The following is a 21,962-nucleotide window of genomic DNA, read 5'->3' as shown; positions in this document are numbered from 1 at the left end:
GCGCCACCAGGGAAGTCCCTCATTGTGATTTTAATTTGCATTTCCTTAATGACTAAAGTTGAGCATCTTTTCGTGTGTTTAAATGCATCCAAGAAATTCCCTGGTGGTCTAGTGGTTAGGACTTGGCGCTTTCACTGCCGAGGGCCTGGGTTTGATCCCTGGTTGGGGAACTGAGATCCCACAAGCTGCGTGGCAAAAACATTTTTAAAATAAATAAATAAATAAATGCATCCATATATCTTCTTCCATGAAATGACTGATCAAATCTTCTGCCCATTTTCTTCACTGGGTTATTTGTTTTCTTATTGTTGAGTCTTAAGAGTTCTTTATATATTCTTTACATAAGTTCTTCATCAGTTACGTGATATGAAATTATTTCCTTCTAGTCTGTGGCTCATCTTTTCATTTTCTGAACAATGTCTTTTGAAGAGCAGAAGTTCTTAATTTTGATGAATTCCAATTTATCCATTTTTTATCCATTTTTCTCTCATGGATTGTTCTTTTGGTTGTATCTAAGAAATCTTCGCCTAACCAAAGATCACAAAGATTTTCTAAATTTTCTCCAAGAAGTTTTTTTTAGTTTTAGGTTTTGCATTTAGGTCTATGATCCATTTTGAGTTAATTTGTATATATGGTGTAAAGATATGGCTCCAGATTATTTTATTTGTGTATGGATATCCAATAGTACCTATACCATTTGTTGAAAAGACTCTCCCCTTTCTCCACTGAATTGTCTTAGCACCTTTGTTGAAAGTCAGCTGACCATATAGGTATGGGTGGCTCTGTTTCTAGAATTCTAGGTTGATAGTTTTTACTTTCAGTAAAGATGTAGTTCCACTGTCTCCTCACATGCATTGTTTCCAACAAGAAATCAGCCATCATTTACCCTTGTTCCTCCGTATATATCATGTCTTTTTTTCCACAGAGGCTCTTAAAACCTTCTCTTTACTGCTGTTTTTACAGGGAAGGGGTTAACAGTTTTATTGATATATAATTTACACCCCATACAATTCACCCATTTAAATTAAATAGTTTTTAGTATAGTCAGAGTTGTGCAACCATCAATATAAACAAATTTAGAACATTTTCATCACCCCACAAGGATACCCCGTACCCCCATATGTAGTCATTCCCCATTTCCCTGGACCTCCACCCCAGCTGTGGGCAACCACTAATCTACTTTATACCAATTTGCCTATTGTGGACATTTCATGTAAATGGACTCACACAATATGTGGCCTTTTGTGTCTGGCTTCTTTCACCTGGCATAATCTTTTCAAGGTTCATCCATGTCATAGCATGTATCAGTACTTCATTCCTTTTTGTTGCCAAAGAATATTCCATTGTATGGATATAGCACATTTTATGTGTGTGTATGTATGTAAGATATGTAAAATATGTAAATAAATTGTATGTATGTATGTATGTATTATTTATTTATTTATTTATTTATCTTTTTGGCCATGCCGAGCAGCATGAGGGATTTTAGTTCTCCAACCAGGGTTTGAACCCACATCCCCTGCAGTGAAAGCATGGTGTCTTAACCACTGAACTGCCACGGAAGTTCCCTAGCACATTTTTAAATGTATCCATTCATCAGTTGATGGACATTTGGGTTATTTCCACTTCTTGGCTATTATGAATAATGCTGCTGTGAACATTTATGCACACATTTTTGTGTAGACATGTTTTCATTTCTCTTGAGTATGTACCTAGGAGTGGAATTGCTGGGTCATATGGTAATTCTACATTTAACCTTTTGAGGAACTTCCAAACAGTTTTCTAAAGTGGCTGCACCATTTTGCATTCCTATGAACAATGTATAAGTGTTCCAATTTCTCCACAAGCTCACCAATACTTGTTACCATCTGTCTTTTTAATTATAGCTACCCTAGTGGGTATGAAGTGGTATCTCATTGTGGTTTGATTTAAATTTCCCTGGTGGTTGATGATGTCAGGCATCTTTTTGTGTGTTTATTGGCCATTTATATATCTTTGGAGAAATGTCTATCAAGATTTTTCTCCAATTTTTTAGTTGGGTTGTCTTATTATTGAGTTGAGAGAGTTATTTATATATTTTAAATACAAACCTCTTGTCAGTATGTTTTGCAAATATTTTCTCCCATTCTATGTGTCTTTCACTTTTTCGATAATCTCCTTTGAAGCCAAAAGTTTTTAATTTTTATGAAGTCCAATTTATCTTTTTTTTTTTTTTTTTTTTTTATCTTTTGTCACTTTTGCTTTTGGAAACATATCCAAGAAGGCTTTGTCTTCTGGACCTGACTTCAGGTCCTTCCTGACCCAAGGTCATGAAGAATTACTCCTATATTTTCTTCTAAGTGTTTTATAGTTTTAACTCTTACATTTATGTATATCATCCATTTTTAGTTAATTTTTCTGTATGGTGTGAGGAAGGGGTTCAACTTCATTCTTTTGCATATGGATATTCAGATGTCCCAGCACAATTTGTTGAAGAAACTGTTCTTTCTTCTACTGGATTGTCTTGGCATCCTTGTTGAAAACCAAGTGACTAAAAGTGAAGGCTTATTTCTGAACTCTGAATTCTATTCCATCAATCAATATGTTCAATCTCATGCTGGTACCACACTGTCTTGATTATTGTAGCTTTGTAGTAACTTTTGGAATCAGGAAGTTTGAGTCCTCCAACTTTGTTCTTTTTCAAGATTGTTTTGGATATTCTGGGTCCCTTGGATTTCCATATGAATTTTAGGAGCAGCTTGTCAATTTCTGCAAACATGTTAACTGGAACTTTGAAGAGATTGTGTTGAATCTATAGATGAATTTGGGAAGTACTGTCACCTTAACAATGTTAAATCTTCCAATCCATGAATGTGGAATATCTTTCCATTTATTTAGGTCTTCTTTAATTTCTTTCAACAATATTGTATAGTTTTCAAAGTATAAGTTTTGCACTTCTTTTATTAAATTTATTCATAAATGTTTTAGTCTTTTTGATGTTATTATAAATTGAATAGATTTCTTATTTCATTTTCAGATTGTTTGTTGAAAACGTATAGAAATATAACTGATTTTAAAATATTGATCTTGTACCCTGCAACCTTGCTTAGCTCATTCGTTAGTTCTAACAGTTTTTCTTAGTGCATTCCATGGAATTTTCTACATATAAGATCATGTCATTTGAACATAGATAGTTTTACTTCTTTTTTCCAATATGGATGCATTTTATTTCATTTTCTTGCCTACTTGGCCTGGCTAGAACTTCCCACACCTTTTGTTTTTTGTTTGTTTGTTTTGGTTTTGGTTTTGTTTTGGCAGTTCTATAATTTTACTGGACAATCAGCAGATAGCTCTCATCCACATTAACTGTCTGTAGATTTTTGAAAGTGGTGACAGGTACACAGGTAACCAATGTATAGAGCTTGTTTGGTGAATCTTCATCTTCTGACTAGAAGTTGTGAGAGCAGAAATCATTGTTTTATTGCTGTGTTTTAGCAATTTGATTATGATGTTCCTTGATGCAATTTTCTTCAAACTTCTTGTGCTTGGGACTTCCCTGGTGGTGCAGTGGTTAAGATTCTGCGCTCCCAATGCAGGGTGCCTGGGTTCGATCCCTGCGAACTAGATCCCACATGCATGCCGCAACTAAGAGTTCGCATGCCACAACTAAGGAGCCAGCGAGCTGCAACTAAGGAGCTCACAAGCCGCAACTAAGGAGCCCACCTGCTGCAACTAAGAGCCGGGGCAACCAAATAAATAAATATAAATAAATAAATAAATAAACAAACTTCTTGCGCTTGAGTTTCCTTGAGCTTCTTGGATCTGTGGGTTTATCATTTATGCCAAGATTGTAAAACTTCCAGTCATTATTTCTTCAAATGTTTCTCACCTTCCCGCCTCCTCTGAGACGCCAATTACATGTATGTCAGGCCCTTGACGTTGACCACAGCTCACTAATGCTCTTTTCTTCCCCCAGCCCCCACTTTTTAAATCTCTGTTTTATTTTCAATAGTTTTTATTTTTATGTTTGCAGTTTACTAATAGTTTTCTCTTCAATGTCTAATCTCTAGTCTGCATTACTCCCACCCAATGTATTTCTTACATCAGACATCATAATTTTCCAAAAGTTCAATTGGGGTTTTTGTACCTTCAATGTCTCCAAGACATTCAGTCTTTCCTCTAGCTTCTCAGTCATGTGAAGTGCAGCTATAACAACTGTTTTAATGTCCTTGTCTATCATCTGTGACATTTCTAGGGTGCTTTCAATTGATTGAACTTTCTCATTATGGGTCAGATTTTCCTGCTTCTCTGCATGCCTGGTAAATTTTTACTGGATGCCAGACATTGTGAATTTTAATGTGTTGGGTGCTGGATATTTTTATACTACTATAAACATTCTTGAGCTCTGTTCTGGGTGCGGCCGTTATTTGGAAGCAGTTTGATCCTTTCAGGTCTTGTTTGTAAACTTTGTTGGGCAGGCCTAGAACAGTGCCTAACCTATGCTGATTATTCCTCACTGTTGGACAAGACCCTGCTGGGCACTCTGCCACCTGCCCTGTAGTTATGGGGTTTCCATTCTGGCTAGTGGAGACTGGAACTGTGTCTGACCCTGTGTGAACTCAGGGGTTGCCATCTAATTCTTCGGGTGGTCCTTTCCCTGGCCTGGAGGAGTTTCCGCACAAGGATGTTCTAATCCGGTTTGAGGGGGAACCCCTGCCGCTCTCTGGAGTTCTGTCTCTGGCACCACCTCTCTTCCTCCTGACACCCTGTCCTATGAGCTCCAGCTACATTGGTCCCCCAGGACTGTCAGCTCCGCCTCCTTAACTCAGGGAGTCTGCCTGGCTTCCTGCGCTGCACAGTGGCCTGGAAACTGTCTCCAAGCAGTCAGCTGGGGCAGTGTAGGGCTCACTTCATTTCTTTTCCACTTCTCAGGGACCACTTTTTTTTTTTTTTAAAGAGCTGGGCTTTTTTTTTTTTTTTATTTTTGGCTGTGTTTGGTCTTTGTTTCTGCACGCGGGCTTTCTCCAGTTGCGGCGAGCGGGGGCTACTCTTCGTTGAGGTGCGCAGGCTTCCCATTGCAGTGGCTTCTCTTGTTGCGGAGCATGGGCTCTAGGCACACAGGCTTCAGTAGGTGTGGCACGCGGGTTCAGCAGTTGTGGTTCGCGGGTTCTAGAGCGCAGACTCAGTAGTTGTGGCGCACGGGCTTAGTTGCTCCGTAGCATGTGGGATCTTCCCAGACCAGGGCTCGAACCCGTGTCCCCTGCATTGGCAGGCGGAATCTTAACCACTGCGCCACCAGGGAAGCCCAGGGAGCACTCTTTTTTTTTTTTTTTTTTTTTTTAAATTTATTTATTTATTTATTTAGGCTGTGCTGGGTCTTCGTTTCTGTGCGAGGGCTTTCTCTAGTTGCGGCGAGCGGGGGCCACTCCTCATCGCGGTGCGCGGGCCTCTCACTATCGCGGCCTCTCTTGTTGCGGAGCACGGGCTCCAGATGCGCAGGCTCAGCAACTGTGGCGCACGGGGCTAGCTGCTCCGCGGCATATGGGATCTTCCCAGACCAGGGCTCGAACCCGTGTCCCCTGCATTGGCAGGCGGATTCTCAACCACTGCGCCACCAGGGAAGCCCCGGAGCACTCTTTTACATGGTCTGCAGTTTCATATATTTTAACCAGTTTTTTAATTGTTTTAGGCAGAAGGGTAAATCTGGTCCCTGCTACTCAGTCTTGGCTGGAAGCTGTCATAATGCAGATTATTTATTTTATTTAATTCTCTCAACCACCTAGCTCCACAGGCAGGTACTATTACTAATCCCGTCTTACATTTGAGATTTTGGGACACACAGTGACAACATGCAAGGTCACAGTGACAGCAGAGGTAGGGTTCAGTCCCAGGCTGTGTCAGGTGCATCCCTGCACCACTGGTGGGGAGCTCGAGGCTGTCCTGCACAGGCGCCCCGCGTGGAATGTGGGGGCAGGGCGTGGACCTGCAGGTACTCCAAACACAGAGCAGACTGAGGAGGCCTGAGTCTCTGTGGGGAGGGCCCTGGCCGGCTCTGAGAGGCCTCTGTGTCCGACTCGATTTATTGACTGTGTGTCCTGACCATGAGATGGTGGGTCTCTGGCTCTGTGCGTTTGATCTCCTCAGTTACCTGCCCAGGTGGAGACTAGTTCTGGTGGGCTGGTTACTGAGAGCCCAGAGGCAGGTGTGCTCCAGGAACAAGTGGTAACTGTCTCCCTTTCCCCTTCCCTCCTCCTGACTTCCCTCAAGGCCACATCACTGCTCCAGTGACGTAGCTGAGAAACCTGCAGCAGCGTCACAGCTGCACCGGTCACAGCTGCGGGCCCTGTCAGCACAGCCACCGAGCTCTAGGCACCCTTTGGGGCTGGGACACTTGATGAAATAAAATTTATATTTTGGGAATTCCCTGGCAGTCCAATGGTTAGACTCGGCACTCTCACTGCTGGGGCCCGGGTTCGATCCCTGGTTGGGGAACTAAGATCCTGCAAGCCCTGCAGCACGGCCAAAAAAAAAAAAATTTATATTTTAAGGCAGGACAAGAGAAAATTAAACATAAGATTCTCTCTGTGTGTTTGTTGGCGCCTCCTCCCTCCCTGACCCGCCACGTGCATCTGCATCACACGCGAACCGGAGCTCCTCCAAGGTGGGGCGCCTGCTCCACCGGAAAGATCCATTTTTTTCTTCTGATGCCAGCAATGTAACTTCTTAAAGAATAGAGTCCCTGGGCTTCCCTGGTGGTTCAGTGGTTAAGAACCTGCCTGCCAATGCAGGGGACACGGGTTCGAGCCCTGGTCTGGGAAGATCCCACATGCCGCGGAGCAACTGAGCCCGTGCGCCACAACTACTGAGCCTGCGCTCTAGAACCCGCGAGCCACAACTACTGAGCCCACGTGCCACAACTACTGAAGCCCGCGCGCCTAGAGTCTGTGCTCCGCAACAAGAGAAGCCACCGCAATGAGAAGCCTGCACACCGCAACGAAGAGTAGTAGCCCCCGCTTGCCGCAACTAGAGAAAGCCCACGTGCAGCAACGAAGACCCAATGCAGCCAAAAATAAATCTTAAAAAAAATCATCTAAAAAAAAAAAATAGATTTCTTTCCCACTTCTGGAGGGGGTCATGGTGACTTGCTGCTCCTTTGTGGGTGTTTACCTGGACTACGTATCCTTAGTGACCTTTATGTAAAATATCAGTAGGTCATTTTGATGTGAGAGCCTTTGTCTCAGAAACATATATGGGGCTTCCCTGGTGGCGCAGTGGTTGAGAATCTGCCTGCCAATGCAGGGGACACGGGTTCGAGCCCTGGTCTGCGAAGATCCCACATGCCGCGGAGCAACTGGGCCCGTGAGCCACAACTACTGAGCCTGAGTGTTTGGAGCTTGTGTTCCGCAACAAGAGAGGCCGCGATAGTGAGAGGCCCGCGCACCGCGATGAAGAGTGGCCCCCGCTCACCGCCACTAGAGAAAGCCTTCGCACAGAAACGAAGACCCAACACAGCCAAAAATAAAATTTAATTAATTAATTAATTAAAAAAAAAAAAAACACAACGTATATGAGGGGAGTTCCTTGGTGACCTAGTGGTTAGGATTCCAAGCTTTCACTGCCATGGCCCGGGTTCAATCCCTGATCAGGGAATTGAGATCCCACAAGCTGTGCAGCATGGCCAAAAAAAAAAAAAAAAAAAAGCAGTGTATGACTGTGCGTTCACTTCTAACAGGCGCAACAGTTCTCAGGGTTTTCTGAGAATCTGCTTCCCAGGTTAGAGTCCTCAGTTTGGCTCCAGTAAGATTCCCTTTTTTCCTTCTTACCTTGATAGTTAATTGAATTTTTGTTGACACGTTACAGGCATCATTCCATTTACTCCACACACACTCCCGAGCTCCACGCTGGGGTGGCCCAGACCTTCCCCAGGATTCTGGGCTCAGGCTGGGACCCTTCCCCACCCAGGAAGAAGCTGCCTTTACCACACAAGTCAAATCTGTGCGGCAGGGAGGGACCCTGTGAACAAGGAGCATCAGCCCAGACACCTGAAACCTTAGTTTCTGTCCCCACGAGGGGGCAGGCGTTTGTCCCAGCGATTTCTGGAAAGTCAGCCGCTACCTCCAGCCTCCAGTCTGCTTGGTAACATCAAGCCCAGGCGTCCTGGTCAGCCCAGCTGCTGCAACAGGACAAATCAATAATAGGAATGTATTCATCGGGCTTCCCTGGTGGCGCAGTGGTTGAGAATACGTCTGCCAGTGCAGAGGACACGGGTTCGAGCCCTGGTCCGGGAAGCTCCCACATGCCACGGAGCAACTAAGCCCGTGCGCCACAACTACTGAGCCTGCGCGCCACAACTACTGAGCTCGTGCACCACAACTACTGAGCCTGAGCTCTAGAATCTGCAAGCCACAACTACTGAGCCTGCGCTCTAGAGCCCGTGAGCCACAACTACTGAAGCCCACGTGCCTAGAGCCCGTGCTCTGCAATGAAGAGAAGCCCCGAGAGAAGCCACGACAATGAGAAGCCCGTGCACCGCAACGAAGAGTAGCCCCCGCTCGCGGCAAATAGAGAAAGCCCATACACGCAGCAACGAAGACCCAATGCAGCCCAAAATAAAAACAAATAAATAAATAAATTTATAAAAAAAAAAAAGAAAGAAATGTATTCATCATGGACCCAGATGCTGGTACCAGCACGGGCGGGTTCCCATGAGGACCTCTTCCAGGCACGAAGCCTGCCTTCCGGCTGTGTCCTCACATGGCCGACAGAATGGGCGAAAGCTCTCCCGTCTCGTCCCTCTGTAAGGGCACTAATCCCATTCCATGACCCCATCCCCTCCCAGAGGCCCCTCTTAAGGCCACCACCTTGGGGGGTAGGTTTCAACATATGAATTAGCAGGGAAGGCGGGGGGCGGTGAGGGTTGTGGACACAAACATTTAGTCCATTGGACCTGGTGTCTGCTCTGGAAAAGTCCGACCAAAGATTGCAGACTCCAAGTGGGCAGACCAGTCAGCTCAGTCCTGGGATGTTACCCTCACCTCTTAATTCAACAAAGCAAACTCCTAGGGACACAGAGAGAAGAAAGTCCCATGTACACACAGCCAGATGATGCCCTGTCCCACCTGGCATTTCGTCCAGAGCCAGCCTCCTGATCCAAGAAGAGGAAGAAGCTTGGCCAGGTCCTGCCTAACACTTTTCTGACCTTAGGTTGGCAGGGAAAGCCCAAGCCCAGGGCCCCACAGGCCTGGGGTCTTGAGAGGCCATGAAAAGGGAGGGCCAGGAGCTGGGGGTGCTCCAGCTGGAGCCCGGCCAGCCCCCGGCCCCTGGATGTGTGTGTATGGCCCAGGCCGTGGTCAGCTCATATGTTGGGGGGTGGGCGTAGGGGCCAAGAGAGAACAGAGTTGCCTCCCCACACCCAGAGCTGCTGAGCCCTACCCCACTGTGCTAGACAAGGCAAGGGGTGCTGAGGGGACCATGGGTGAGGGGAAGGGCGCAGCTGGGGAAGCCCTCCTCCCCACCAGCCTCTGGCCCACTCGTGGGTAAGGATGGGAAGGCAGGAAGTGGGCCCCCACCTCCCCACACAGACATGGGGATTCCTTCTCTGAAGTGGGAGCCCAAAGCCACCAGATGGGTGTCAGGGTCAGGCAGTCCACCAGGAAGAGATACCTTTGAAGCAGCAGCAGCCAGTTGCTTCTTGGTCATCATAGATACCAGGCTGCAAAAAGGGCTGACATGCCCATTGAGGGCAGGTCAGTGTGGCCCTAGGGCAGGTTGGGTTCTGTGGGTCTCAGCACAGAGCATGTCCCACACCTGTCCTTGTTTGAAGTCTGGGGCCCATGAATCCCCAACGCCATGCCCTGTCAGTTACCAGAACAGAAATGGCCCCCTGCCCTGCCCAGAAGCCACAGGGATGGGCCTTGGCTTCCCTGCACCCCCAGCTGGAGCTCACAGGGAAGCGACTTCCAGGCAGACATCAGGCCAACCCACTCTGCTCCTCACCACAGCTTCAACGGCTGTTTCTGGGTCCCACCCCGCCTGACCTCTTCCACAGCCCCATCAAGTGGGCACGTGGTGGTGGCCCTGGGTGGCGGTGGGCACATTAGTTGTTTATTGCTATTGTTATTTATATTTAATTTTACATAAAACATTATTGTTATTTATAGCTGCATGACGAATTAACCTCCAATTCAGCAGTTTAAAACAACAGACATTTATTATCTCGCACAGTTTCTGAGGGATAGGAGTCGAGGAGCCGCTCAGCTGGGTGGTTCTGGCTCTCAGTCTCTCAAGGTTGCCCTTGAGATGTCAGCAGTGGCTGGGGTCTCATCTGAAGGCTCGACAGGGCTGGAGGATCTGCTTCTAAACACCATACTCTGTTGGCCTCTCCATAGCAAAGAACAGCTGGCCTCCCTCAGAGTGGAGAATGTGAGAGACAAAGAGGTAGGCCAGGATGCCCCTGCAACCTCATCTTCTACAGGACCTTACTGGTCACGCAGGTCAACCTCAGTACATTTACAAGGCTGAATACCAGGTGGGGGCTCTTGGGGGCTTCCTGGGAGGCCGTCAACCCCAGGGCCTCCTTCCTTGCCCAAGGGTGCATCCTAGGATGGGTATGGCCCCCAGGGCTCCATGGAGCAGAGAGTAGCCAGGCACAGCTGCAGAACCCTCTGGGCTCAGCTTCTTCCTCGGGAAAAGGGAGCAGGTCCTGGAGCCAGGGCATGCCAGTGCGTGCCAGGGGAGGGGAAGAGGCTGCTGGGGCCTAGAGATACTCGGGCAACCACAGGAGTTCTGGTGGGGGAGCTAAGGCCTCACCTCTCACAAGCCAGGGCTCCAAGCAGCCCCAGGCCCTGCCCCACCCCAAATTCCCAAGTGACTGGTTTCATGGCCTGGCCAGGCCGACTTCTGTCACCATGAGGACTAATTCTTTCTCCAGATTTCAAACACCTATGACTTGCTGTCATTGTCTGGTTCCCCAAGCCCTGACCCCACAGGCAAGACAGAGGGGCCCAGCATCACAGGGCTCCACAGGGCTGAGACACCCACAGAGGTAGGCAGATCACCTGACCTTGCACATGAACTCAGCAAACATTTATTGACCCTTGGTCCCTGCCAGGAACTGGGCTGGAAGGAGGCCACAGATGAATGAAGCTCCACCCGCCAGTGGAGGAGAAATGATCAGCTGGCCACACCCTCCCCGCAGGAGGAGGAAGTTCTGATCCCTCCCACACACACACCCCCTCCCCCCACCCCCACAGCCACCGGAGAAGACGCTTCCTCTATTATTCTCCTGGGAAGGTCTGCAAGACAAAAGCCAAGCCGAAGGGGTGGAGGGGGACAGAGGAATTACCCAGAGCCCCTCTGAGGCATGGGAGGGGGCAGGAAATGGGCGGAAGAGGGGGGAGGGTGGGAGGAGGAAGAGCCCCTGGTGTGAGGGGGAGACCCCAGCCCAGCTCTCCGGGGCTGGCGCAGGTGTCCAGGCTGAGTGGGGAGAGGGGTGTGGGCTCCTCCCACAGACAAGGATACTGCTGAGGGGCAGCCTGGGGAGGGGAGCCAGCCTCGGCCCGGCTGTGCTTCCTCACATGCCCCTAATCTAATCAAGGGCGACACCCTCTGCAAACCTCCGGGCTCCTCTTTCATCCAAGCTAATTAAGGAGGTCTGTATGGCCTGAGCCTGACCTGAGCGTCTTCCTGTTCCAAGCAGGTGCTGGGGACAGGAGTGAGTGACACAGACACGGCCCTGGCCTCCAGAGCCCTCGGGGCCTGGGGTGGCTGCCTCAGGTGAGAAAGTGGGGAGAGAACGGGGCGGGGGGGGGGTGAGTACAAAGGGATAGAGACGGGAGGAGCTTGCCTGTCTGAGGGTCAGTGTGGTTCCCTCAGAGCCTGAGGTCCCTGGAGGGCTAACAGGGCGCTCGGTGCAAAGATCCCTTTGGCAATAGCGTCTTGAGAACAGATGACCAGGAACAGGAAGTAAGGAAGTAAGGGAGGGGGCAAGGCCCAGGGACGGAGCGGGGCGGGGGGGGGGGCGGTCTGGTCTGGCACTGTCACCACCCTCTCCCTGGAGAAGGGAGAGTGTGATGACCCAAGTTCCAGGTGACCTTCCCGGGCAGCCCTTCTCTCTCTGGCCACCAGGTGGGGCGCTCCCCCTACCCACGGACCCACCCACCCAGCTTCATATCCCAAAGCCGCCAGCCCTCCCCTCCTGCACTGAGGCCCTCCCTGAGCAGTTCCCCTCCCCCAACCAAGCTCAACTTTGGTTTCTGAAATGGACCCTCTACAATTCTCCTGCTGGGAGGGCCTCCCAGGCTGGTTAGCAGCAACTCTCCCACAGTCCTGCTGGTGACCCAGCTCTCCCAGCCTCCCCAGGGCCTGTGTGCAGAGGGTGTGGCACCTGGCCTGCATGGCTGCAACTGTCCAGGACCACTGGCCTGGGCCCTGGACACTCAAGGAGATGGGCCAGGCAGCTGGAGGTCGGGGAGGAACTGGCTTGGTGGGATGTGGCAGGCCCTGCCGGGTGTGCACGGCTGAGTCCAGGAGGGCAGGTGAACCTTGCACACGACACGGACACGGGAGCTGATGGGGCCACTGGAGGAGGGGCAGGCCAGCCCTGGCAGTGATTCACCCTCCTCCTCCGTGATGGTCCCTGGCCAGGCAGGCGGCCGGCAACCATCAGATGAACTTGGCTGTGGTTGGGAAACAGATCTTGCCTCAGCCTCAGGAGGGCTCAGGATGAGACACTGCAGTCCCAGCTGCGTGCCTTGGACCACCCCCTCACCGCACCTGGAGCACAGCCCCCAGCAGCAGCCTGGGGAGGCCTGGGACCACAGGACAGCGACTCCCGTAGTGGGGGGGGGGGCGATGCCCAACGCCGCCTAGGATCGCTGTATTGTAGGGTGAACACACAGCCAGTGCTCAGGACGGATGCGTAGGCCGGACCAACGCCAGTTCCTTCGTACTGTAGGGGGACCTCCCCTCTCAGGGCAGGATGGGGCACACAGCAGGGCTGGACTCTGGCAGGAAAAGAGCCCCAGCACTAAGTGCCCTTTGTCGGGCTGGCCCCCGTTCCCTGCCCCTGGGACTCAGATGCCCTCTCCTGCTGGCATCCCTCTCCTGGGCAGACACTGGCCTGGGGCAGGCTCGACGCACGGGCGGGCACAGGCAGCTTGGTGCTCAGCCACAAGAAGGCAGGAGGTGGACAGGCCAGAACCGAAGCTTCAGGGACAGTCAGCCCTCACCACAGCTCAGCACCAAGACAACAGTGTGAAAATACATGTGTCCACCTTCCAGGGTCCTCGAGAGTGAGAGTGGGGGAAGAACATGCCCAGTGATGCTGCACGACTGCCTCCCAACACTGGGAGACGTTCTGGAAAACGTGATGACTGCCACCGTCCTGCCTGAGCCTCCCGAGGAACCTCTCACACACACCCTCCTCCCCACTTCAAGGCGGGTCGCGGCTCCAGCGCAGTGAGATACAGGCAAACGCAAGGCCGGCCGAACCTGCGCGCCGGGCACCTGCGGGCCCAGGTGGGAGCAGAACTCCCGCGGCCCGCCCTGCCCGCTCGCGCGAAGACGTCAGCCGACCCCGCTGCTGGGCCTCTGCCGGACTGTACCCTTCACGAAGACGGCAAAACAAAACTCCCGACGCGGTCTCTGGAAATAAATATTTTCTGGCACAGTCTCAGCGGGTTCTGGGGCCGCGACCTCACCGCAGCCACGGCCTCCAGGGTGCGCCCCGGCCCTGAGCCGCGGCCCCGGGGGCGGCGAGGGGCGCCCCCGTCCGGCCCGGCAGGAAGGGCGGCGCCAAGACCGCCCCGGAGCGCGGCAAGGGGCAGGGGCCGTCGAAGGCCGGCGGCGGCGGGCGGCCCGCGTAGACCGCGGGCGCCAGAACTTCGGCGGCGGGGGCCGGTGGAAGCGGGCGGCGCGAGGGCCCCAGCCGGGCCAGGCAGGTCGCCAGATGGCCGAGCAGGCGGGACCGCACGTCGGCCGGGACGCCCTCGCAGCCGGCCAGGAAGCGATTCACCTCGGCCAGACACTCGTGGAAGCCGGCGCGGTACTTGCCCAGGACTGCCGGGTCGGCGCGGAGGGCGGCTGCGGGGGTGGCAGGGGACAGGTGGTCGGGGCCCGCGGTGGCGGCGGCTCCGGCCCCAGACCCCTCGCCGCCGCCGCCCGCGCTCACCTGTCACCTGCACGCGCCGCAGGCTCTGCAGGTGCTTCACGGTCAGCTCCAGGATGTCCGCCTTCTCCAGCTTCGAGCGGCGGGAGCTCTGGGGGCGGGGCCGGTGTGGGCGGCTGGCAGCCCAGGAGCGCCCGGATTCCAGGCTCCCCGATCTCGCCCTCCCACCCCCGACTCACCTCTTTCCTGAGGGCGTCCAGGAGGAGGCTCTGGAGCTGAGCGAGGCTCTCGTTGATGCGCGCTCGGCGCCGCTTCTCCATGACGGGCTTGGAGGACTGCGGGGCCGGCAGCGGCTGAGTCCCGCGGGCGTCAGCTACCCTCTCCCCCCCGCTCCTGCCAACCGCGTCCGGCCGGGTCCCCACCTTCCGGTGCTCGGCCGCGCTCCGGGGCTGGTCCGGGGTCCGGCGGGCACCGGCCGGCGCTCCCGCCCGCGGCGAGGCCCTCAGCTTCCCCGGGGTGTCGGCAGGCATGGTGCGCCCCCGCGCCGCCCGGGGCCGAGGGCGGGCCGGACGCACGGCTTCCCGAGGCCCTCTCCCGCGGGTTCCAGGCTCCGGGACGGAGCGCGCGTAGCCAGCCGCCTGGCTATTTAAGGAAGCGCCGCGGCGGGGCGTGTGAATCCGGCTCCGCGTTCTTTCCCACACTCGCGCCAGCCAATGAGCTGCCGGCGCCGGGCAGCCCGCCCCCGGCCGCAGCCCCCGCCGGCTGTCAGTCACGCGTCCGCTCCCGGCCCACCGACCCCGCGGGCGACAAAGGCGAACTGGGGCACCCCGCCCGCTCCCGCCTCTGGCCACGCCGGGCCGAGGCGGGAAAGTCGCCGCGCCCGCTCCCCCGTTCCGAGCGGTGCGCCGGGAGGGGACCTCTCCGGGAGGGCGGAGGCGCGAGGCTCACCTTCAGGGCGAGCGGGGGCCGCGGGAAATCTGAAAGGAAAATTCGCGAGGGGGACCGGGTGAGGCGCCCCCGAGGAGCCGGCGAGCCTCGGCCCGCGCGCCTCTGCTCTCCGCGGACCCAGCCGGGTCCTCGGGCCTCCGCGCGGCCTGCGAATCTGACCCCCGCCGGCTGCAGCACCTGCATGAGGCCCCTGACACGGTGGACGTGGAACACCAGCCGCTGGGCAGGAGAGAGGCTGGCTGGCCAAGGTCGTAGACAGGCAGAGTGGCATCACGGGACCAATGAAGGTGATGCCACAAGGCGGGCGGAGTGACGTCATCAGTCAGGCAGGATGACGTCATGGAACATAATGTCAGGCTGTCACTGGTCAGGCTGGTGATGTCTCAGGGTTAAGGTAGATGATGACACAAGCCAGATGGGGTGATGTCATGGTCGCTGGTGATGTCACTCTCTTCCAGATTACCCAACAGTGAGCCAAGCACCAGCAAAGTAGGGCTCACAAAAAATGAGGGACGGGCTTCCCTGGTGGCACAGTGGTTGGGAATCCGCCTGCCAATGCAGGGGACACGGGTTCGAGCCCTGGTCCGGCAACTAGAGAAAGCCCGTGTGCAACAACGAAGACCCAACACAGCCATAAATAAATAAATTTATTTTTTAAAAAAAATGAGGGACACTTGTTAAAATTTTGTTTGTTAGTTCACAGCGGCATTGTGGGGAAAAAAAGAGGGCTAAGCTTATTTTCACGTTTGATGTTTTCGTTCTGAATTCCCTTGCGCCGGCACTCTGGTCTTTTGAGTACTGAGGGTTCCAGCCCACTGTGGCCTGGCGGCCGTCTTGTCGGCATCCCACAGATGTCTCCTGAGGCCCACGATAGACCCGGCCTGCTCTTGGGGCTGAGGAAGCGTCTCCCGGGCTCTAATCCGACGCGGGGGGCGACGGCAAACAAGCAAAATTATGTCGCAGTTGCCAGAGACAGAAAGAAATGGGTAGGTTGCTGGGGGAGAGGAAACCCCTCTTTCGACTGGGTGGTCTGGACGGCTTCTTTGCGGTGAGTTCCAGGAAAGAAGGCAGATATTCAAGGCCCGGGGAGGAAGTGGCATTCCCAGGGTGGAAAGGGACCACAGGGCCCGAGGGAGGAGGGGCAGGGGCAGGTGGGCGCGGGGCCTGGGAGAGTCGTGCTGGGCTTTTCGGAGCAGCGGAGTGGGCCGACTGGCAGCTCGGAAGGGTCACCTCGGTGCTAGGCCTACCCAGTGGGTGGGGTCGCCGGCTGGCCCCTTACCCAACACCAGTTCCCGGGGTCCCAGCCCGGGGTCCCGGTGTAGACGCCTTTTCTCCTTTCTGAGGCCAACCTAGTCTGGCCCTAGCCTCGCCCTCTGGAACACCCCCATCCCACCCCCGGCGCGAAACCGACCTCTCAGCGATCTGCGGGGGCGCCCGGGGTGGGGCGGGAGGCGGCTGCACTGGGTGTGTCTGTGGGCTGTCACCCCCGAGGCCAGGCCGCCCTCTCCCCTCCCCGGCCCCAGAGGCGCAGCCCCAGAGGAGCGTGCGGGGCTGGGAGCGTTGGGAAGCCGCGGGCATCGGGCAGCAGCAGGCGGTGGGGACCCAAACAGCGCAGAAAGCCCTGGGAGCGCTGACTGCCCCGGCGCCGCCGGGGTGGCTGGGACCAGCCATGTGGTGGATGAGGCCGCGGGGGTCGCGGAGTCCCCACCCCGCCCCCACCCCCCGGCGGCGGGCTGCACGCAGGAGAGAAAGGCCGCGAGTGCCCCGCTGGGAAGCGTCGGCGGAACCCCAGGCCGGCAGGCGGGGCTCTGGGACCCGGTCTGGGTGGGCTCAGCCCCCCACCCCCAGGAGACCACACAGGCAGGGGGTTCAGACCGCAAGGAGAGGCTCGAGGAGCCATGTTTGACCATTCTTTACCTGCTAGTGGTTAGACGCGTTCGCTTACCCTCTGGTACCTGTTTCCTCACCTGTAAAATGGGCTATCTTTTCATTTATCCCTGGGTTGTTGGGAAGATAAATGAGCTCCTATTCTGAAAACACCCAGCACAAGTCAGCTTCAGTTGTTACTGCCTGGGGGAAGGAAGCAGACGCAGGCAGGGAGGAGCCACCTGGACTCACCTCGGCCACGTGCCCCTCTGCACCCTCTGCCCTCTGAGACGGCCCCTCCCCACCCAGGGTCTCCAGGGGCCTGTGTCTTGGCCTCCCAGCCCCAGCCCCGGCAAGGAGCCTTCACTAGCCCAGAGCAAAGTGAGTTTCCCTGGGGTTGTCACCCACACCGTCTGTGTGGTCGTGTCTCTGGGCCCTCGTACCTCTGGCCGTCCCCCTACCCTGCCTTTTACATCTGGGCTTGATCTCTGGTAGGGCCGCCGGGTCTCCTGGGGGTCGTAGGGGCTCCCTTGCCCTGAGCAGGGAGGGAGAGTCCTGGGCTGCAGTTGGGAAATAGCGCTGAGGAATACTGATGTGGAATATTGCATTTTCCAAAGATGGCTACAACAATATCTCCCACTCCAAATACCCTTATGGTGCACCTTGGTGAGATTTTGTGATGACATCGACCAGCAAAGACAGGGGCAGGGGTGAGACGTGAATTCTGAGGCTGGACCTTAAAAATGCCACACACGTTCACCTTGCTGTCTGGGGAAACCCGCTCTTGGAACCCGTTTGCCCCTCTGTGAGGAAGCCCAAACTGGCCCCATGGAGAGGCCCCAAGGAGAGGCCCCATGGAGGGGCCTTGTGTAAGTATTGAGCCAGGAGCCCAGAAATCTCAGCTGCTGGACAGGTGATCCCAACCTGCTTCAGAGCCCCCACCTCACGCCTTCCCAGCTGCTCCTGGGTGCTTTGTTCCAGTTCTTGATTCACAGAATAGGACAGTTGTTACTGTGACCTTTGGGGGTCATTTGTTACACAACAGTAGTAACTGGAATAACTAAGATGGCCCAAGCCCTGGATCTGGCCCTCCCCCCTCCCCCACCCCCACCCCACTCCCCATCTTGTTCCTTCCTTTCTCTGGCAGGAAGAGAGGCACAGGAGCTTGGAGCCCTGGCTGTCCATCTGACGAGTTTGAGTTGATTTTTGCAAGCCATCAAAGGCCAACTATCTGTCCTCCTAGATCCAGGCTTGAGTGGGCCAAGCCCCAGTTGGCTGGTGGTCCCAGGGACATCTCCAGGGCCCACTGTTGGCCACCGGGTATGGGGAGCAGGGGGCTGAGGCAGGAAAGTCAGTGGGGGAGTCTGTGTGGAAAGACAGGTGTATTTTCCAGGCCAGACACTGGGCTCCAGCCTTGGGTTGGGGGGGGGAGGGATGGTCCTCTGGCTACCATGACAGCGTTCCACACAACATCATTCAGACAGTGTCCCTTGGGGGTCTGCCACATGCGATCTGTGAACACGTCCCTCCCAACCTCCAGCATGGGGGTGGCACCTGCATTCCCACTCTGCCCCTCAGCATTCCACAGGCATATGAGCCCCAGAACATCAGAGACATCATAGACCACCCCCTCCGGCACCCCCTACCCTCCTGTTCCCTCCTCTTCTGCCAAGAGGCAGTGGCCTGTGGACTCAGGCAGCCAGGACCAGAGTTGCCAAGTAACCAGGCTAGAACCGTTGCAGGTCCTCTCCTGCAGCATGGGAGTTGGTCGCTGGGATGATAAAGTGGCAGAGGCCAGGGCTGGAGGAATCCAGCCTTCAGGCTAGAGATGAGGGAAGCAGATACCCAGGACCCAGGCAGAGGCCAGGAGCACCAGGATGCCGACAATGAGGCTTGAGGTTCAAGGGCAGTCCCCACCCCTGTGACGGAGGGGGCGTCTTCCACCCTTACAGGTCATGAGACCGACATACCTTCCCTCGGCCACCTGATGCCAGGTAGTGGGAGCATCCTCCCAACACCTGATGCATGACGGTACCTTCCCCGTGATCTGGGCACTGTCAACATCTTTCTCCTGAATTGGGCATTGACACCTCTCCACATTTGGGGAGCCATGTCCCCCAACTTCTGGGTGGTGACAGAATCTCCTTCCAACCCCTATCTGCCTGGCACGCTGCCTCCCTGTGGGCTCCCGTGGGTGCTGCTTTTCTCTCCACTCTCCTTGGGCCACCGCTCCTGGGGAGAGGTGGGCTTCCCTGTCCTTCCTGCTTGGCGCGTCCAGACCGGTTTCTTCTTCACCAAAAAAGCCCCAGCTTTGAAACCTCACCTTAGTAACAGACCACCCCTTGCTTAACAGACCACACAGACTACAGTCGACCGCAACCGTGGGGTCGACCCCGCCCTTCCTGAAGGGTTTACTCCTGGTTCCCTGTCACTTTCTCCAGACACTCCTGTCACAGTTCTTGGTGATTTCAAAATCCACACGGATGATCCTCCAACCTTCTGGACTTCCTCGCCTCCATGGCAGTGTCCTGGGGTAGTGTCAATAACTAAGCTCCGGATCCCACGTGCTGGGTGTTGACTGTAGCTCTCAGTTTCCCACCCACCCTGGAGGCCCCACCCACCGGAAGCCCCGCCCACAGGGGCCCAGGTCGGGGCTGGAGCCTGAGGCGGAAGGTACAGCGCCCTTCGGCTGCTGTTCTAACAGCGTCGCCTGGGGTCCTGCCTCCTCCCTCCACATCCCCAGCCCTTTCTCTCAGGTCCTGTCTCCCGCCCCCCGAGACTCAGCAGGGCCCCAGCTTCTCCTCGTGCCTTTCAGTCCTCTGGTACTTGGGGAACAAGTCTTCACACTAACTTTTCTGTCCAGACAGCTGGAGAGGTCTCTGCCTGGTGAGGGAGCCTGACTGAGGCTCCAGCCTCCTCTGCATCTGACCCTCTCAGAGTTCTCAGACCAACATTCTGCCATCATCCTTGACCCTTGGAGTCCACTCCCAATGCTGCCCCATCAGGTCCTACAGCAGCTCTGTCTCCCTGATGTATCCAAACACCCACTTCTGACCTCTTGCTCTCTCTCCACTGGCTGCAAGCCACCACCACCTTCGGCCTGGATTTTTGCAGAAGCTCTTTGCCATGGCAAGGAGGCCAGTGTTGGAGCCAAGCACTTGGTGGGGGGAGGCGGGCAGGAGAGGAGATGAGAGGGCCAGCAGAGTGGCCAGACGAAGCCTAAGCTCCTCTGGTCACTCCGAGGGTGATGGGAAACCATGGGAAAGAAGGTTGTGTGTAGGTCACTCGGCTAATGGGCCAACAACAAATTATGGGGGGCAGAAATAGAAGCACGACCACTGGGATGTATCCGCAGTAGCCTGGGCGAGAGGTGATTGCGCCCTGGACCAGGGTGCACAGGTGTACGTGGTGAGAACTGCGAACTTCTTGGGAGGGTTTTTTGTTGTTACTGCTGCTGTTAGATCATTGAAGGGCTTAAAAATAAAAGCAAGTGTGTTAAACATCATATAGATACTGTCTTAAAGGTTTAAGGAAGTTTAAGTTAGTTTGTAAATGAAACCAAACATTAACCAAAGAACCCTTTATAAGTGGCTGTTGTAATTTCATAAACAGGATATTCAGGCAGGTTTGTGACTAGAACTTATATATTTTGTGGTCATGTTATTAGGTGCATACAAATTTTAAATCTTTTTTTTTTACCAATGAACTCAACCTTTTATTGCTATACAACCTTCTGTATCTAATAATGCTTTGACTATAAGATTTCTTTGTTAAACTGTTAATAAAATTGTTAATGTAGCCACATGGGCTTCCTTTTAGTTAACATTTACCTGGTAGGTTTATTTTCATCCTTTTACTTTCAGTTTCCCATATCCTTATATTTCAGATGATTCATGTCTTCTGTAAGCCACATAAAATCAGATTATTTTTAACAGGGCTGACAACCCTGGTCATTTAGTCCCCCTGGATTTCAGACCTCTGCTCTGTAGAACTGTGAGGGACTAAATTTCTGTTGTTTTAAGCCACCAGTTTGTGGTGACTTAAAAGCCACCAAGACACGGAGACACGTGCTTCCAGGTGCTATCACTTTGCCTGCCTAAAGCCTTTGTGTTTAGTTCCTCTTGTCAAAAGCAGGTGACATTCAATGAAGTAACTAAAAGAAAATAAAGATTCTATTACTGTATGTCAGTATTAAGAAATCAGGAGACATATATGCCATGTTTTTGTTTTGTCTTTTTAAATTTTTATAATTTTTTAATTTTTAATTTCTTTTAAAAAAATTTTAAATTGTTGTATCTTTGTGCCATGTTTAATAATGGTCATCTGGGGACTTCCCTGGCGGTCCAGTAATTAAGACTCCTAGCTCCCAATGCAGGGGACATGGGTTCGATCCCTGGTCAGGAAACTAAGATCCCGCATGCTACACAGCATGGCCAAAAACAGAAACAAAAACAAAATAATGGTCATCTGAAGGAGATTGAGAGATTTTCACATTCTGTATTCTTTGTTATGTTTCTGGTTTTCTTTTTATAATACTAATATTATTTATGCAAGGAATGAGTCAAGATAGAAACTTAAAATAATATAAAGAAACAATTTTTTAAACTGTTTTGTGCATGTTAACAACTTTGGTGCCATATGAGATTATTTTGGGGGAGGGGAGGTGGAATGATCAATTCATATGCAAAACAATTTGTTTTTTCCATTCTTTTACTTATTTATTTAAAAATTTATTTATTTGATTTTTAATGTATTTAAAAGTATTTATTTTTAAGTATTTATTTTTATTTTATTTATTTATTTACTTACTTACTTATTTATTTTTGCTGTGCCATGCAGCATGTGAGATCTTAATTCTCTGACCAGGGGTTGAATCCATTCCCCCTGCGGTGGAAGCCTGAAGTACTAACCAGTGGACCACCAGGGAATTCCCTAAGTATTCATTTTTACTTTTAGCTAACATATGCCTGTGATGTGCTGTTTGTGGGAATAACCTACATATTCAACAATATGGGATTGGTTAACTAAATTACACGCTGTTCTATAATGGACTCATTATACT

The 21,962-nt window shown here is 52.9% G+C and overlaps 1 protein-coding gene across 6 annotated transcripts; it reads right to left on the bottom strand.

Moving 5' to 3' along the window:
- Nucleotides 1–12,166: 12,166 nt before the first annotated feature.
- HES4 (hes family bHLH transcription factor 4) lies at nucleotides 12,167–15,221 on the bottom strand. 6 transcript variants are annotated; one of them, XM_061185210.1, is made up of 4 exons: nucleotides 14,509–14,858; nucleotides 14,326–14,421; nucleotides 14,150–14,237; nucleotides 13,577–14,061 (listed from the first exon to the last, which is right to left on the bottom strand). In XM_061185210.1, exons 1-4 carry the CDS (start codon nucleotides 14,614–14,616, stop codon nucleotides 13,676–13,678), a joined length of 678 nt encoding a protein of 225 aa, XP_061041193.1. In that variant the 5' UTR covers nucleotides 14,617–14,858; the 3' UTR covers nucleotides 13,577–13,675. The 6 variants fall into 6 exon arrangements, 5 of the variants coding, with proteins under 5 accessions (XP_061041190.1, XP_061041191.1, XP_061041189.1 ...); XR_009700429.1 differs by adding an exon at nucleotides 12,167–12,656 and having other exon boundaries at nucleotides 12,754–14,061; nucleotides 14,150–14,858; XM_061185207.1 differs by lacking the exon at nucleotides 14,509–14,858 and adding an exon at nucleotides 15,035–15,221 and having other exon boundaries at nucleotides 12,167–14,061; nucleotides 14,150–14,421.
- Nucleotides 15,222–21,962: the final 6,741 nt, after the last annotated feature.

The sequence above is a fragment of the Eubalaena glacialis genome, chromosome 3 (genome assembly GCF_028564815.1).
Source record: "Eubalaena glacialis isolate mEubGla1 chromosome 3, mEubGla1.1.hap2.+ XY, whole genome shotgun sequence".
NCBI classification, from domain to species: domain Eukaryota; kingdom Metazoa; phylum Chordata; class Mammalia; order Artiodactyla; family Balaenidae; genus Eubalaena; species Eubalaena glacialis.
This window is presented reverse-complemented; position numbering and strand designations above follow the sequence as displayed.